Source organism: Mercenaria mercenaria, chromosome 12 (assembly GCF_021730395.1).
Source record: "Mercenaria mercenaria strain notata chromosome 12, MADL_Memer_1, whole genome shotgun sequence".
NCBI classification, from domain to species: Eukaryota; Metazoa; Mollusca; class Bivalvia; order Venerida; family Veneridae; genus Mercenaria; species Mercenaria mercenaria.
Genome location: NC_069372.1, coordinates 42,611,690 through 42,628,032, shown reverse-complemented (window position 1 = coordinate 42,628,032; position 16,343 = coordinate 42,611,690). Strand labels below are relative to the sequence as shown.

Below are 16,343 nucleotides of genomic sequence, written 5' to 3'. Positions count from 1 at the left end.
ACCGATAGGAGGTTCATCCCCAAACGAGATTCATGGTTTGGTGGTTGGTGGGAACGACTATTTGGACTGATAAAAACCACCATAAGAAAATACTAAGTGTTTCAGTTGTTAACTTCGAAGCAAAATAAAGTACCGTTGGGTACAGAAATTTAAATCATTACGAAGGACAGAAATCTCACGCATATCTCACCGGACTGTACTTGCCATGAACCCTTGACGCCAGTCCATCTCCTTCACTTTCGGAGAGTTAGCTCCCTTCCATACCAAGATATTGTGGAAAATATTGAGACTGACATTAATTGATCGGAAATAATAAATGTGTTCCTATATTTTATTCATTAATAACACAAAAGGTCAGTTATTATTTCTTAAATAAACTTCTGTGGTCTAGTAGAAAGAAGTCTAAGTTAATACATTTTGAACATTTTCGTGTGAAATTGATGCTATTCAAACTATTTTTTACTGTTAGAATGCATTGAGACACATTTCATACATATATTCCAACTATTGCAAGTTTTGTAGGTAAAGTACATTTTAAAATTTAAATGATTTTCATAACAGAACGGTGCTTTTTTAAGTTGAACACTCTGAATCAATTATTGAGGTGCGCAAAATAACTCACTAGACGTTCTTATTCCACAGGACATGTTACATACAGTGTCTTAATATAATTAAAACACGGTTACGTTAACGTCACATCAACCTACGTTATTTGGTGCCATACATACGCCATGAAATAGTGCCTCCCTATTTCATTCATTGTCTACATAAGAGACATATTAAAATCAAAATACCATTCATTCTTTATTGAATTCAAATAATCATAATTCACTCTGGCTACGCAGCATGCGTATATCAGCCGTGTATGAATTTATTATCCCCCGACGAAAGTCGGAGGGATATAGTTTTGGCGTTTTCCGTCCGTCCGCCTTTCCGTCCGTCCTTCCGTCCTTCCGCCCGGAGCCATATCTAGGAAATGGTTGGGAATATTTATTTAAAACTTCATATACATGTTTACCACTATGAGTTCTTGCGGCCCGTCAAGTTTCAGTCAGATTGCCCAAGTAACATCAGAGTTATGGCCCTTAGAAGTTTCTAGTGTTAACTATATAGGGTACTATAAATATGGCAATTTCTGCATCATAACTTTTGATATATTTGACCTAGAACTATGAAACTTAAACAGATTTTAGATCACCATAATGTGGTTGTGTACACACAATTTCCTTCCGATTTATTTGTAAATTAAGAGTTATTGCCCTTTAATTGTATAAAAATCCGCATATTTGTACATAACAAACTTACCATTTGGTAGAATTTCATTAAATTCTTTCATTCTTTTTCATGAACATTTATTGTAAATATATGAAGTCGTGTACCCACACCTGGTCACCCCCTTTATATTTTCTATTAATTGTCTTGGTGCTGTGTGTTTGTGTCTTAGATTTCTGTGTCGTTATTCACCCCGTTCCCCACCCATACCCAACCCCCACAAACATACAACACTATTACCAAATCGTATTTAGTTAGAAGAAACCTCAGAATATTTCTGTCCTAAAACACTGGCCATATTACAAAAAAATTTCACAAATATTGTTCTTGCGTGACTGTTCAAGCAAGGTGTGGAACTCAGGTGAGCGATCTAGCTAGGGCCAACAAGGCCCTCTTGTTGCTATACGTAACAGCACTTATCATTAAGATAATTATTTGTATTACATAAACCTGTTAATTTTTCTTCCCTCAAAAAAGTAAATATACACAAGGAATTGATAATCATAGTGTCAAATAGGAAGTGCGACATTTAGCGTTGGTGTTGCGACATATAACAGTGGGCAAATTTTTGCGACATTTAACGTTAAAGGTGTGACATTTAGCGGCAGACGATTTTGCGACATTTAGCGGTGGTTGCGACATTTAACATCAACCTTGCGACATTTAACGGTGGTTGCGACATTTAGCGGCGTTGCAACATTTAACGTTGCCACAAGCTTAATTTTACATAATTTTTATGTTCGTTATCAAAATCTAAAAGTGGTTCCTAAAACTCTAGTTTTCAAAATGGGAAAAGTTTCCTGTGGGACGTTTTTAACAAGTGTATGTCACCACCAGAAACGTAAGCAGTAAAGACTGAAAATCATTACTTCATTACGTTTTGTCATTATAATTTGTCATTTGTTTAATATTTGTTCATTTACTATAGATATTTATCATTAAGATCATGTTTTCGATAATGAAAAAAGAAAAGCTTACAACAGGCAGCATAAGCATTGTTACAGTAATAAACAACAATGCATGAATTGCTAAACACAGTATAAAGAAAAACTGTTTTTTTAATCGACTGTTACTGCATGAAATCTAGCTCTGTATAAACATTTACTTTACAAACTTACAAAAATTAAACACATTGGATGAGGATGTGGCAATCTTAAGTAGCACGACAAAATGATACTAAAATGTAGTATTCATATATTGAAAGGCTTGCCGATTTGTCAAACGTGATTACGTATTCAGACTGGAGTACCGAGTGGCATTATGGGAACACTACCATAGGGGAAACCGTTAAATTATAAGATCTCGCTGCCCTATCTCTGTTTTTATTGTAAATATATTTTGGTATCCGAGAAGTCTTATTTTGTCTGTTGAGAAAATCTGAACGTTCTAATTTCATTCTTAACATGTTCGGAGCTTAAGGTTTAGCAGTATATCACAAAACAACACACAACTTATCTGTCCAGTACATGTTTTACTGTTCTGTCCCACAGAGTTGGATACCTAAAATATTCTAAATAAGTTGTCCCCCTTTAAATAAGAATGCCATTTGTAAAGAAATAAATGTAAACAATTGTCAAAACGATGTTTAACCTACTTATGTAAAGTTTAAACACTCGCACGATGTTGCAAATGCTTCAAAACGAAGACATGTAACAGCTTTTTAAAAATGGTAAGTTTTTAAAGGCGCTGGACTGTCCAGAAGTATGGCCCCTTCATGTAGTCCCTTTCCGGAATTCAATACATATATGTAGAGATGGTACCTAAGGCTATGTATTCAACGATAACAACAACAAATCGTGTGCAAAACTGAAGTGATACTTTTTTCTTTTTATTTGAACAAAATATTGCTCAGAATGATAAAATAAACATTTACGAACTGAGATATGATTACCTTTTAACTCGGATACCCATATGCTGAAAATCGCTGACGAAATTTTGGTGGCGGGACATGCCTGCATTCTGAGATAGAGATAATATTTCACTTGAATCAAGAAATCCATGATATTTCAGTCACCGTACTCCTATTATTTTACCTATATGTTTCAAATGAGGAATGCGTACTAATAAATGTCCCGTCTAATTGCTTGCGTGTATATTTCATGAATACGCTGATATTTATGTCGACGTTGGGTCTATTTCTTACCCCACCCACCACCAAAATCGCGTTTTTTCATAGATTTTGCACCTTATGCGCCTATCAGACAACTTTAGGATGCAAGAGTGTAATCAAAACTGAACGAATATATAGCAGTAAGTGGTAATGTCAAGAAAATTAATAAATTGAAATCTATATATACGTTAAACGGACCCCGGAGAGCAGTCAAAATAAGCACCTGACGTCCAGAAATTGTAGGAATTTGACTGCTGATGCTACATTCTACAGCCTGTATTAGAAAATATGACGTGCAGAACTTGTTAAAAGTGTAATGTCACTGTTAGATATTTACGTTTTACCAGACTGGCCAAAAAAAATGACATAAATCTTCAAGTAGTCCCGAAGATTAAGGATGAAAGTAGGAAAATTCTCAAATGAACACTATTTTTAATGCCTTTTTCAGTTTCTGTAAAAGAAAAAATGCATAACTGGGGAAGCACCATGCATATTTGTCCATGTGTTAACACAATCTAACGAAAAATGTCATTTAAGTCACTCAAAATAAACGGAACATCATAAAAATAGGCCAAAAATAAGTATTTTGCTATTAAAGGGAGGTAATTCAGATTCGTATTATCATCTATTGTCAATCGCGATTGATAAATTGTTTCCCTTTATGGTGAAATATCGTTCATTCCCTATTTCTCACATAATTAGCGATGTGCTAACTCAATTACGTGACTATATTTCAATAAATCAGCAGTTATTTTAACTATAAAGCCCCCTATTTACCGTTCAAATAAACCTTTGAAAGAGATACTTTTTTCATTTTTCGAAAATAGTACAGAAAATAAAGTAAAATTGACACCAGTGACTGTTTCAAATACAGATTTGTTTAGATTTTATGCAAATTAACACAAAATGTATGAGAATGATCAAGATCAAGGTCCAGCTGTATCATTTCAGACATTCACTGGGCTTATACTTTTTTTATAAAAAAGAACGCTATTTTTATTCTTTTTGCCAAATAATATTCATTTCTCGGATTTCCGATTTACACAGAGCTATCTGGTACCAGTTATTGCTTACTGTATTCACAATTGTGCATATATAAGCTTGAAATTCAGTCGAAATCATATAAATATGCATAGAACAGCATATACGCTGCAATATAGCTTTCTGAAGCAAAAAAGTACCTCTCCGTCACACCAGTACCAGTAGTAATCCCTTTTTTTTTATGATAAATTTTCATGAAAAATCTATGTGAAGACGCGTTTTATGTTTTAAAAGTTTTAAACCAGACACTATCATGCAAATAAAACACATTCATCGTGTATTTCTCTGTTTACAGCCACCCACATGGCATGGCAATATAGCAATTCAGGGTGCCCTTTAGGTCAAAGGGAAGTAACAGTTTTCCCATAGACTTACATTGTAATGTTTTGGGTTATAGCCCTTTCCTAACATTTAAACTTTTGATGCCACCTACCCAGGGTGAAAGAACTATTCAAGACCTAAAAGAAAACAGCCAGAAATATATATGTTGACCATCATTTTTGTGCACTTTTTTCACCCGCAAGTCAGTAACCCCCAGTCCGGCAGTGAATTTTTGTTTACATTTCATAAAAATACCAAATCATTAAAACAAGCAAAATTTTCAAACAAAATACACTTCAAATATTTTTTCCTCCATTAATCATGGCTTAGGACTTCAATTTAAGAAAAAAACAGTTTTCAAACATATTCAACAGATATTTCACCAATGAGAGACCACTTTACATCTTAACTATTTGTCTCGGAATACCATATACTTTTTCAACCAATCAAACGCCCTGTTAGTTATTTCCCTTTGACCTGAAGCGCATATCGCTTATCTCACACTTGCAATAATTTAACACAGCACCGTGCAGTAAATACGGGGATTTTTGACAGCGACAACGGCGTCTTTGTTTTTGGTTGATTAGCTAAAGAAAGGTGATTGTCATTTCTTATTAACTAACACTACCATTTTATTTATACTAAAGAACGTCTGCATTATATTAACCGAAGTTCTGTAACGGTAGATTCCGCAAGGCAAATGCGATTCCGCACGCCTCGGTCAATATGCAAATTAGGTACATTTGTAAACACAAGGTGCGTGTCATAAAAAGTGAAATAACTTCTTTCGGCACAGTTTTTGGTATAGTTTTGGTGTGACCATGAGATAGAATATACATTTTTATATCGCTCTGTTTTTAACTCATACATTTTGAGGCCTTGATTATTCTTGGCAAACATAATTTGTAAATTGTTGAGAGATTCGATGTCGTAAAATTCATATAGTCTATTTATATTTTTTTCTCATGAATAATGTTTTATTTTCTATGATCATACCATACCTGTAAATTATCGGCAGTAATAAATAAAAAGAATGTCTTTAAATGAGTTCGTTTGAAAATGAAAGATAGTGCTCAACTTTTTTGTTTGAATGATTATTCATAGATCTTGAAATAAACTATAGCTTTGGGAAACACATCCGAATCTATGCATACTTTGTTCAGATAACTAAATAGTCCTAGAAGAGTTATCTGTCACTGCCTTCACTTTTCCAAGTAGGACCAATTTTTTCGGATTAAATATAGCCTTTCAGCATGAAAAATTAAGTATGAAAGTTAAACCATTATATAATTGAGGTACTCCAGTATTAATTTTTCAACAGAAAGTAATATAAGATGCAAATTGAATTTTTAGGTACCATCTCTAATATATGAATAAATTGACAATGGTTTTGTACACTTATAGAAATGTTTTATATGCTGTTATATTTTCATGTAAAACAATGCTTTCTTTCTATGATTTGATGACGTTTGAACCTTTTTTCTCCGAAACATCGACCTATACCTTAAGCCCAAACTGTATACAAAACTGTATACAAAACAAATGAACAGTTCGACCTCCTTTTTACGCAAAAGGTATTCATTGTTTTCTTATTTTGAAGCACGTGTTTTCTCGATTTGGGATTTGGTCAAAACCAAGTTAATAGTCTAATAGTACCCTACGTCATCAATTTTCAGATGCCTGTTTGATATCACCCGGCTAGTTTCCGAAAAATACCTCTCTTTGGTTGGAGCCACTCGGTTTCGTTCAAGTTCAACTACCGATGATTATGTTCACTTTCGACAAATAGCACGTGACCCAACTCGGGAGGCGGAGATATACAAAGGCTATCCGGAATATATCGACCCTTTATACCGCGTGCAGTTGCCCTTGGTCCATTGTTTATTGCATTTTTTTTCATTATAAATGCTTTAAAGTTTCACTATTAATTAAAAGTTTATAACACTTTCAAACTCGCAGTATACACACAGACTTTCTTATTTTAATAAAAGTGTTATTATTATACAATAACATTACATAAACATATTATTAACAGATTTATGGCTAGAAATCCTTAAGATGATTGCCAGAAGACAAAAATATGGGGAAGCGTGTCTTTATACCTTAGACTTCTTTTCCGCACTTTTTATATATTTATGTAAGCATACGTACATACTAGTATAAAAACACACATATACGTTTTTGGCGATTATCGTAAAGTTCCAACATAATGTGTAAAATTAACGTGTTTCATGCATCATTAACTTTTTACATTTTAATAAAATGTAAAAATTTAAATATTTAGTTTCTTCTCTTTATGTTTTGATGCCCAAAACGGTGAGTATCTAGTATGGTTGTTCATATCATGCCGATACCATTGAGTGTCTAAGTATGTTTGCTCATGTCATGACCCCAACGGTGAATACTTAGAATATTTGCTCATATCATGCCCCAACAGTAAGTATCTAGTACGTTTGCTAATGTCATGCCCTAACGGTGAATATTTAGTATGTTTGGTCTTTGCTCATATTATGCCCCCAACCGTGAGTATCTAGTATGTTTGCTCATATCATGCCTCCAACGGTAAATATCTAGTATACTGTTCGTAAAATACCCCCACCCTAAACGGTGAGTATCAAGTATGTTTGCTCATATCATGACCCCCTATCATCAACGGTGAGTGTCTAGTATATTTTCTCACGTCATGCCACAAACGGTGAGTACCTAGTATTTTTGCTCATATCATGTCCCCAACGGTGAGTATCTTGTATGTTTGCTCATATCATGCCCCAAACGGTTAGTATCTAGTACTGTATGTTTGTTCATATCATGCCCCCAACGGTGAGTATCTAGTACGTTTGCTCATATCATGCCCCAACGGTGAGTATTCAGTATGTTTGCTCAAATCATGCCCCCCACGGTGAGTGTCTAGTACTGTACGATTGCTCATATAATGCTTCTAACTGGTCAGTATCTAGTATGCTTGCTCATATCATACCCAGAACGATGAGTATCCAGTATGTTTGCTCATATCATGCCCCCAACGGTGAGTATCTAGTATATTTGCTCATATCATGCCTCCACGGTGAGTATCTAGTAGGTTTGCTCATATCATGCGCCAAACGGTGAATATCTAGTACGTTTGCTCATATCATGCCCCCCAACGGTAAGTGTCTAGTATGTCTGTTCATATCACAGTAAAACGAGTCGTCATGAAATCCGTGACATTTAAGAAAAGAAAATAGAATAAGGCTTTTTATACATAGAAAACACATACCTTTATTCATAACAAACATAGTCATTCACCTATAGCAAACAAAGTTCTACACACTGTAATACAGAAAGGAATTTCAATTTTGTTGTACATGTTATGTTTTTATTATGATAGTCTCTTATCATTCTATCTTAGAATATACGGGCAAATTTAACTGTAGAGGTAGTGGTAGTGAGTTAAAAAATACCGCCTGTACAGTGCTGACATGTATAATAGGTGTTTCTTCGCCGACCCATTACCAGAGTCCCTAACCGAACCTACTTAAGGCATTTTTATATTAAGATCAATTGATGGAAGGGTAACGGCATTCCAATTTCCATCGCATTTGGTAAGAATAGTACAATTACATAAAACAATCTCAGCCTGTTATAGTTAGTTACATTAACTGTAAATGAAAATGAGCTCCATTACTTTAGTCTGTAAAAATTTATATAGTTGCATTTTGTGCTGCTGCCTATGTACAGTTCCTTCTCTTCACTATCAATCGCCATACAGTAAGGCTTCATAAGCTCATCTGTTTCCTGCAGTATCATTCTGCTGCTTTTCAAGTTTTCTGAGATCAGGTGAATGCTGCTGTTACTAGGGTCACATACGAATATTGAACAATCTTCCAGTACAGCTAGTCCACGTGGCGTCTTCAGGCTTTCATGTGTATACCGTCCTACAGTTTCACCTGACATACTGAAACGAGTTACACTGCTACCGCATGAAACATAGATGCAGATATGGTTTGAACATCCTGTAACATTATTGACAAAATCAGTTACGCCACAGTCCATTGTTTTCAAAACTTTCCCTGATAGATTCATAATCTTTACTTTTCCGTCTGCCATCCCAACTATCAGGTTTCCTTCAATAAAAGCTAACCCATAGCTTTCTCCATGAGTTTTCTGTTGCCTGACTTTAGATAAACCATCAGAAAATGACAAACTATGTATCAAGCCTTCATACGGAAGTGTAACTGCAAGCTGGTCGCCTGGTAACAATGTCACGTCCCATGGGTTTGAAGTCATTTCCAGCTCAGAAACGATTGTCGTCTGCTTCACATCAACAATCTTAATACTCTTGTTTCGGTAATCAGCAACAGCAAGTCTGTCTGTGTCAATTACTGCAAGTCCTGTTAATTCGCAATCAGATCTATCGCTGGCTTTCTTGACATTAATTTGATCTAATAGAGTAACAGAAATGTCAGAACTGGACACGTTCTCACGATGTTTTGGTCGCGACTGAATTTGTATGGATATAGTTACTTTATTATCTTCCGCCTGGTCCTGTATTGTATTAGCTTTGGACTCTACACCAGTGTTGAATAAAGTTCCTAATGAAGTCTCCGTCTCCAGTAGATTTTTGATTGCAGAGTTTGGTTGAAATATATAACTGTTAGCTTTAGTTTCTCTTTTCAACTCCTGTTCAATTTTCATGTCCCTTTTGATTGACTCTTCTATTTCCCTGCCATGTATGAACATCGTGTTGCATTTCTTATCTCGTTCGAGAGTCTTGAAGTTTGTTTGTTGTAATTCAGTCTTTCTTGTTATTTCGTTGCATTGAGTCAGTGCTGAATCTATCCTCTGATGTTCTCCGGAAATGAGACTCTCAATTTCTTTGTAGATTTCAGCTTCCCATTCGTCTAGTTTAGTGCTGATTTCTTGTCTAAAGTTTTGAATATCTGCCTTGACTCTATCCTGATTTTCTTGAATGAGTTTCTTGTTCCTTTTCATTAATTTAGCTGTTTCCTGCACATTTCCATGTAAAGTCTGCAAGGCCTGTAGAAGACTCTGGTATTGAGGACTTGATATGTATTTTCTGGAGACATCTGGAATGTAATCAATCTTACAATTTCTGTGGTTCATCGTCATACATGGGCTGCAACCTAACCTGTTATGATCTGTGCAAAAATACTCTATTATTTTACCATGGTGTTGCTGGCATATTTCAGATATTTCAGTCAAATCTTGGGGAATTGTTAGTATACTTGGATCCTGGGTTTGAGGCATTTGCGTCTTGTCTAGCAGAATGTGGTTTCTGAGAGGTGATGGTTTTGTGTGGATTTTATAGCATGTCTCACACAAGTGTTCGGAACAGTTCTGACAATATCCGTAAGCTGGTACCCGAGATCCATATTGTTTACGGCTGTGAACTAAAACCAGTGAATGATGGTGAAATCCTTATCTTTCCTCTTTCCTGATAACTCATATTTGAATAAAAAATGCTTAAAAGTAGTATTATTACAGAGTATCTTACAGCATGCAAAATGAAGTTATATTTAATAGATCATTTTTGAAGTTAAATTTCCTTTATTTTCTGTAAGAGCAATGCCCATTTCAGGAGGAGGAGCATTTTGTAATCCTCGGGCAGCTTTTTGAATGATTTAATTATAAATTAGAACCGAATTTAAGTAGCTGATGGAAAAATAGCACAAGCTGGGTAATGTTTTGATACAAAGTGAAAGTACTAGACACCACGATGATATTTTTTAAACTTTCAGGTTCGAGTGCCTTACGTGCCAAGTATGTCTTTAAAACAAAACTGGTACAAATAATTATTGTTAAAATTATTATCATAAAGCAAGAAATGGAGAAATAACATTCTTTGAAAGCACAGGAAGCAGCCAAGCGAAATAACTGCAGACTTTCAAGATCTGTAATATGCCTTGTGATACATTGTACTGTTTCGTTTCTACACTTTTTTGTCTATATCTCCAGCAGTAATACCTTTGTTTAGACTTTATTTTCCCAGAATTTCTCTTTACGATTTTAAAGTTTACTTAGTCTTGTACTGACACAAAGAAACATGAGACCAATTAGGATTTACATGCCGGTATTAAATTGCAATATTTTAACTTAACGTTTACCCTGCTAATTTTCTAAAATGAACTGGTCCATCATTCAACTTGGGCAGTACCATTTATCATTCGAAGAAGTGTCCAATGAAAATTTACTGACTGAATAGCGAACAGTGCAGACATGATCAGACTGCACGGATGTAGGGGTGATCTTGGTTGCATAGACGATGCAAACGAAATCACTTGCCACCAGCAGTTAAACCCCAGGGTCCTAGTATAAAAGGAATGCTCCACCTCAATTTGTCAATCTTTGCAATTCAAACCCATTCAGACTTCCTTCAGTTTTTTGGTTTTTTTCTACATGACTAAATTAAGAATGCAATTATTAAATATATTTTCTCACATTCTTAAGTTTATCTTTGTATGATGTTGAATAAAGGTATACAAAAATATCTCATAGGAGTTATTTTGCTTGCAAATATAAGAATTTGAAAATTTGACAGTTGAAATCTGAAATCTGAACTCTGACATTGGGCATGTGATAAAGAAGCAGTAAGCAGAAAATGTAATACAACAGTCAGCCAGGTAAAAAGGCACTGTTGTTCTCAAGTGATTTATCACACTGGTACTTGCTATAATCTTGCAGTTCTAGATAGTCCATGGTAATTGTAAATTAATTAAGAAAATGGATTAATCATTTGTCTATAATCTGTCAATAAAACAATTCTAGAATATGCATGCTACTATGTTTTTTGTGCTTTTTTTATGTTTTTTTTTTTTGATAAATATATTAAATTTTTTCTTAATTCTACTAATGTTTACTGTTTGTAATTATTTGAATTAAATATAACAAAGTCCAATGAAAGGACTTATTTTTTAAACACTAATCAAATTCACAAATTTGCAGTGAAATTTGAAATCATAACTATGTACATTGAGTCCATTAATACATTCACTTAGAAATCGAAAGTGATTAATTTGTACACTAACACTAACAGTATAGAGATTTAAAAAGTCACTGTTAGATTCACTGTTACACAATGAATTTAAGTACACAATTACTTATTATCTTCAATTTCTTCATCAATAGTCTAGCGTAGATTATGATAACTTCTTACTTAATGTACATGTAAGCTGAAATTGTCAAACAGTCAAATAAACTAAATTCTTATCAGGACATCAGCTGATCTACCTGGATGGAATAATGTCCGTTTTCTGACTCAACTCACATTCATGTATTTTAGGAAGCTCTCCTACAATTGGTTAGGCACACGACTGGCCTTTAAATTACAGCTCATTGAAATCAGATCACAGCTTAAAATTTAAAAATTCACATACGGTGTTAAAGACATTATAACACCTACGAGCACGCAACCGTATTGAATCCTTATACATTACTGAGATAAATTTAATCATTGAGTACTGTTAACAGTAACTGAAAATAATGTGAACTTTTTTCCTGATTTTGCATCTCAGAGCTTATTGAATTAAAAACAATCTTCCCATTACGTCCATTTAATTATTGCAACTTATTATACTTATACACATAATTAAGTCGGTACTTCAATAAAAATGAAACCATTAAATCAATAACAGTATTTATATCAAATTAATAAGCATATAAAATGTTCCCAGTCATTACAATTACAATTTTAAAAGCTACGTCACCCTGTATGGTGTAATTTATGGTATCTAAAAACTAGCCTTTCGTCTGAGCTTATTCGTATCGCTTTATGGTCGCGTTTTGATGAAAATAATAATAGTTGCAAATGAAATGATGAAAATGAATATATTATACTAAATCTTAATGGTGCCTGTCAAAGTTTTAAGCAGATTTAAGTTTCATGACATACAAAAAGACTTACTCAGTATCTAGTACATTTGAATCCTATAAGTAAAACAAAGATTGAAGATATTTGCACAAAAAACTATGAATGTACGTTAACAATCCCATTACTGTAACATAATGTATATAAAGTTGTGGACTTTAAACATCTCTATCAAAATATTATCTCTGAAATATAGGATATCTAATTGAATGAATACAAGTAGATTGATAATTGTCCTGGCTCTCTCGTCTCATTGATAGTATAGGAGACGTTGACATTTTAAGGCACGCACGTGTACGGTACATTTAAAAATGCCTATATATTGTAATATTAAGAGACCGCTGAACAATATGCGAAAAATTGTAATCAAATTCCTAATTACAAGTAAATCTACATGTTTAAACATAGGATATTTTAAGAAATAAAATCTGTGAAAAGGCCCTTTGGAAGCATAGAACGCGACCAAGCTTCATATTAGCTAACTCGGTTTGATTCGTTTGTTCATTAGAGGTAATGAAATGTGCAATACCCCTCAAGCCCCTTAGTACTTTCTAAAGGGGAATACTATAACAATTACAGTAAAACTGATTGGTAGCTTTGATGCCAAAGGACAAGAAAATATACCAACACTGTTTGGTTTAGCAGGTGCTCTTGAACGTGTACAGCTACATATGCTACCATTTAAGAACAACTACAAGTAACTTCTATCGTAGAAGTATAAAATGTATATACTATCAGATACCTTGCCTACAACAAATTCGGTGTGTCGTTATGCTAATAGGTATGCTAATTTGTTTTAAGTCTGGATTTCTTGTAGTATTTATACGATACTTACGTAATCATAACAATATTTCACGACGCCTTTTTTGTTCCAGTTTATCTACATTTTTAACTAGCTGTATTTTTTAATATAATAGAAACCAATTCTGATGAAACAATTCGACAAGAAGATTCTTTAGAAGTAAAGAACGCAACCAAGAAACATTTTTGCAGACTCGGTTTGATTGAGGCCGTTTTATGAGTGGTGGGATAATGTAAAATCATCCCTTCACCCCAAGCACTGGCATTATAGGAGCACGTTAATAAAAAAGAATATTGACTGGGCTTCATGATCACAAAGGACCAGAAATAGTAACAACACGGTAATATCAACAATAAAGCTCTTCTTGTGATTATTTCAATTTGAGACGACTTAAGACTTTTGAGTGATTTTAAAGAGATAATTAAAGGTTATGCGTTTACCGGAGATTACAGAAGACTTGAACTTATCTCTGATTAAAGGTTATAGCCGTATGCCGAATGTCGCGCACGAAACGACAATCATTTTCGTCTTTAAAAGTCACATTTTGGATGTCGTATGACGTCGTCATTTAAGCAAGACATTTAATTTTTGTCGATTGTCGTATGTCAAATGTCGCGCTCTGAATGGCATACACATTTTTCTGTATATGACAAAATTTGAATGTTCAATGTACTTTTTTTTTGTACGACATTTCAATATTTTTCGAATGGGATGTGTCGTACATTTGTATGTCGCATATTGAACAACATGCATTTTATCTAATGACGTATGTCTTTTGATTACGATTAGGATTAAGGATTAACTTTTTCATAGTACTTTTTTAAATTCTTCACTTCCATGTTAATGTTACACACTATGGATATAATGTTTAAATCGTTATGTTAGAGTACCATTTTATGTAAAACTTGCTATAACTAAATATGTTATCCTCTTTAAATAAAATCCTCTTTTCAAGCCCCGATTTACCCGTAAAAGTACTAATTTGAATAATAATATTTTATTATGTTTGTCAGTAACAAAACCACAATGTCTAGACAGTACAGTTAATAATAGAATTCAATCATTTCATTTTAGACTATACCGATCACTGCAGCTGTACAGACAGTAGCTGCCTATGTACAGTTTCATCGTTTCGCCATTAAGTGCAATACAGAAGGTATCTGTTTACTGCAATATTATCCCGCTGCTTTTCATGTTTTCTGAAATAAGTTGAATGCTGCTGTTACTAGGTTCACATACCAATCTAGAATCATCTTGCAATACAGCTAGTCCAGCTGTTGTCAGGCTTTTATGTGTATATAGTTCGACAGCTTCACCAGACATATTGAAACAAGTTATATTGCTTCCAGTTGAGACATATTAATATCTATAGTTTGAACATGCTGTTATATAATTGGCATAACCTGCTCCGTCATAGTTCAGTGTTTTCAAAACAATTCATCACAGATTTGAAATCTTCACTTTTCCATCTTTCAGTCCAGCTATCAGGAATCGTTCAGTAAAGCTATCCAGTAGCAAATTCCATTAACTGTCAGTGCCTGACTTTGAATAAACCATTAGAAAATGACAAAATCTGTATCAAGTTTTAGAGCTTGCAGATATAGCATTGTAGTTGCTGCTTAGGTATGCGTTAATCTTGTCTGAATTATTATGTGAAGGAAAGCAACACTGCAGTATGTACAACCTTACCCCTTTTTAAGGAGAAGTTAGTGGTTGACCGCAAGAAACAGACGGAAGAACCAAAGGTTATTGTCTCTATAAATGTAAAATACATTTTCTTAGAAGACTCCCATCGAAGTGTTGTCTTGTGTCTCCCATTGTTGTGTTGTCTTGTGTAAAAATTTATTGTTAAAATTGTTAAAAAGCGTGTTAATAAATATATTGCAATGCCAAATATATCAGTTCATTGTTAACAAGACAAACGTCATAAATGTCAACAAATGCTCCAATATTTACTGCACGCAACGATAAAAAGTTTAAACATACTTTTCTATAAGACCGCAAACATTCTGGAAAGTGTTGAATGTTAAAATAAATTGTCAATTCCATTTCTGTAAACAATATTATAATGTTTTCTAAACAAAATACAAATAGATAATGACTATGTCTGCCGAGGCTCAGGCTTATTATCTTCTTTTATACCGTAGCTCATCTTTATTTGACCTTTATCAGTCTGCCTTGAAAATTTGAACTTCATTTGATTTGATTTGTCGGGTTTACGTCGCACCGACACAGTCCTTTTGAGCTTCATACGGTTTACACTATTAGGCGAACTATTTTTAAACAAATCAGTATGTAATGTATGTGACTACAAAAAGGTCGATGAGTCAATACTGACCATATATCTGAAATGAATGAAAATGGCACACGATTTTATTTCCTCGTGTTTACTTTCTGTATACATGATTTTGTAATATTTACCAAAGAGATCCTGCCTTGAAATATCTATTAGTCTTACAAAAAATTTAAGTACAACGAAAGACAAAAGGTAAGAGTAGATTTCCCGAAAACACAGCCATAGAGCCATGCATCGCAAAGGAGGCCCACAACAAAAGAAACTGTAACGGAAAAGTATTGTAGACGGGTTGGTTCAAAATTCCAGCAACAGGTACATTATTAATATATGCAAAATACAGAAAATTGGGGTTTGGGTGGAAAGGGGTAGATAAAATTGTCTGATGTCGATGGGTGGTAAAGCAAGGATGAATATGAAACAGGGAAAGCCACGTTCCTTAAATGTAGTACTCCTACAACGTTGCAGACACGCACGTACAAAAGACAAACACACACACAAACAACTAATATACACAGATAAACAAAAAGACAAGCAAGTAAAACATCACAGTCGGGCACCGCCCATGACAAACACTCATTGATATACATACACACAAGCAGGAAAAGCAGCAGTCGAACACCACCCAAGGACGATTGTG

At 34.2% G+C, this 16,343-nt stretch overlaps 1 protein-coding gene across 1 annotated transcript; it reads right to left on the bottom strand.

The window, feature by feature from the left end:
- Nucleotides 1–8,404: 8,404 nt before the first annotated feature.
- Nucleotides 8,405–9,847, bottom strand: LOC123534635 (uncharacterized). The gene has a single exon (XM_045316961.2). It carries the CDS (start codon nt 9,845–9,847, stop codon nt 8,405–8,407), a length of 1,443 nt encoding a protein of 480 aa, XP_045172896.2.
- Nucleotides 9,848–16,343: the final 6,496 nt, after the last annotated feature.

Bases quoted from the DNA above. Each gene is read 5' to 3' on its own strand.
- LOC123534635 (XM_045316961.2), bottom strand. From the start codon at position 9,847: ATGAACCACAGAAATTGTAAGATTGATTACATTCCAGATGTCTCCAGA.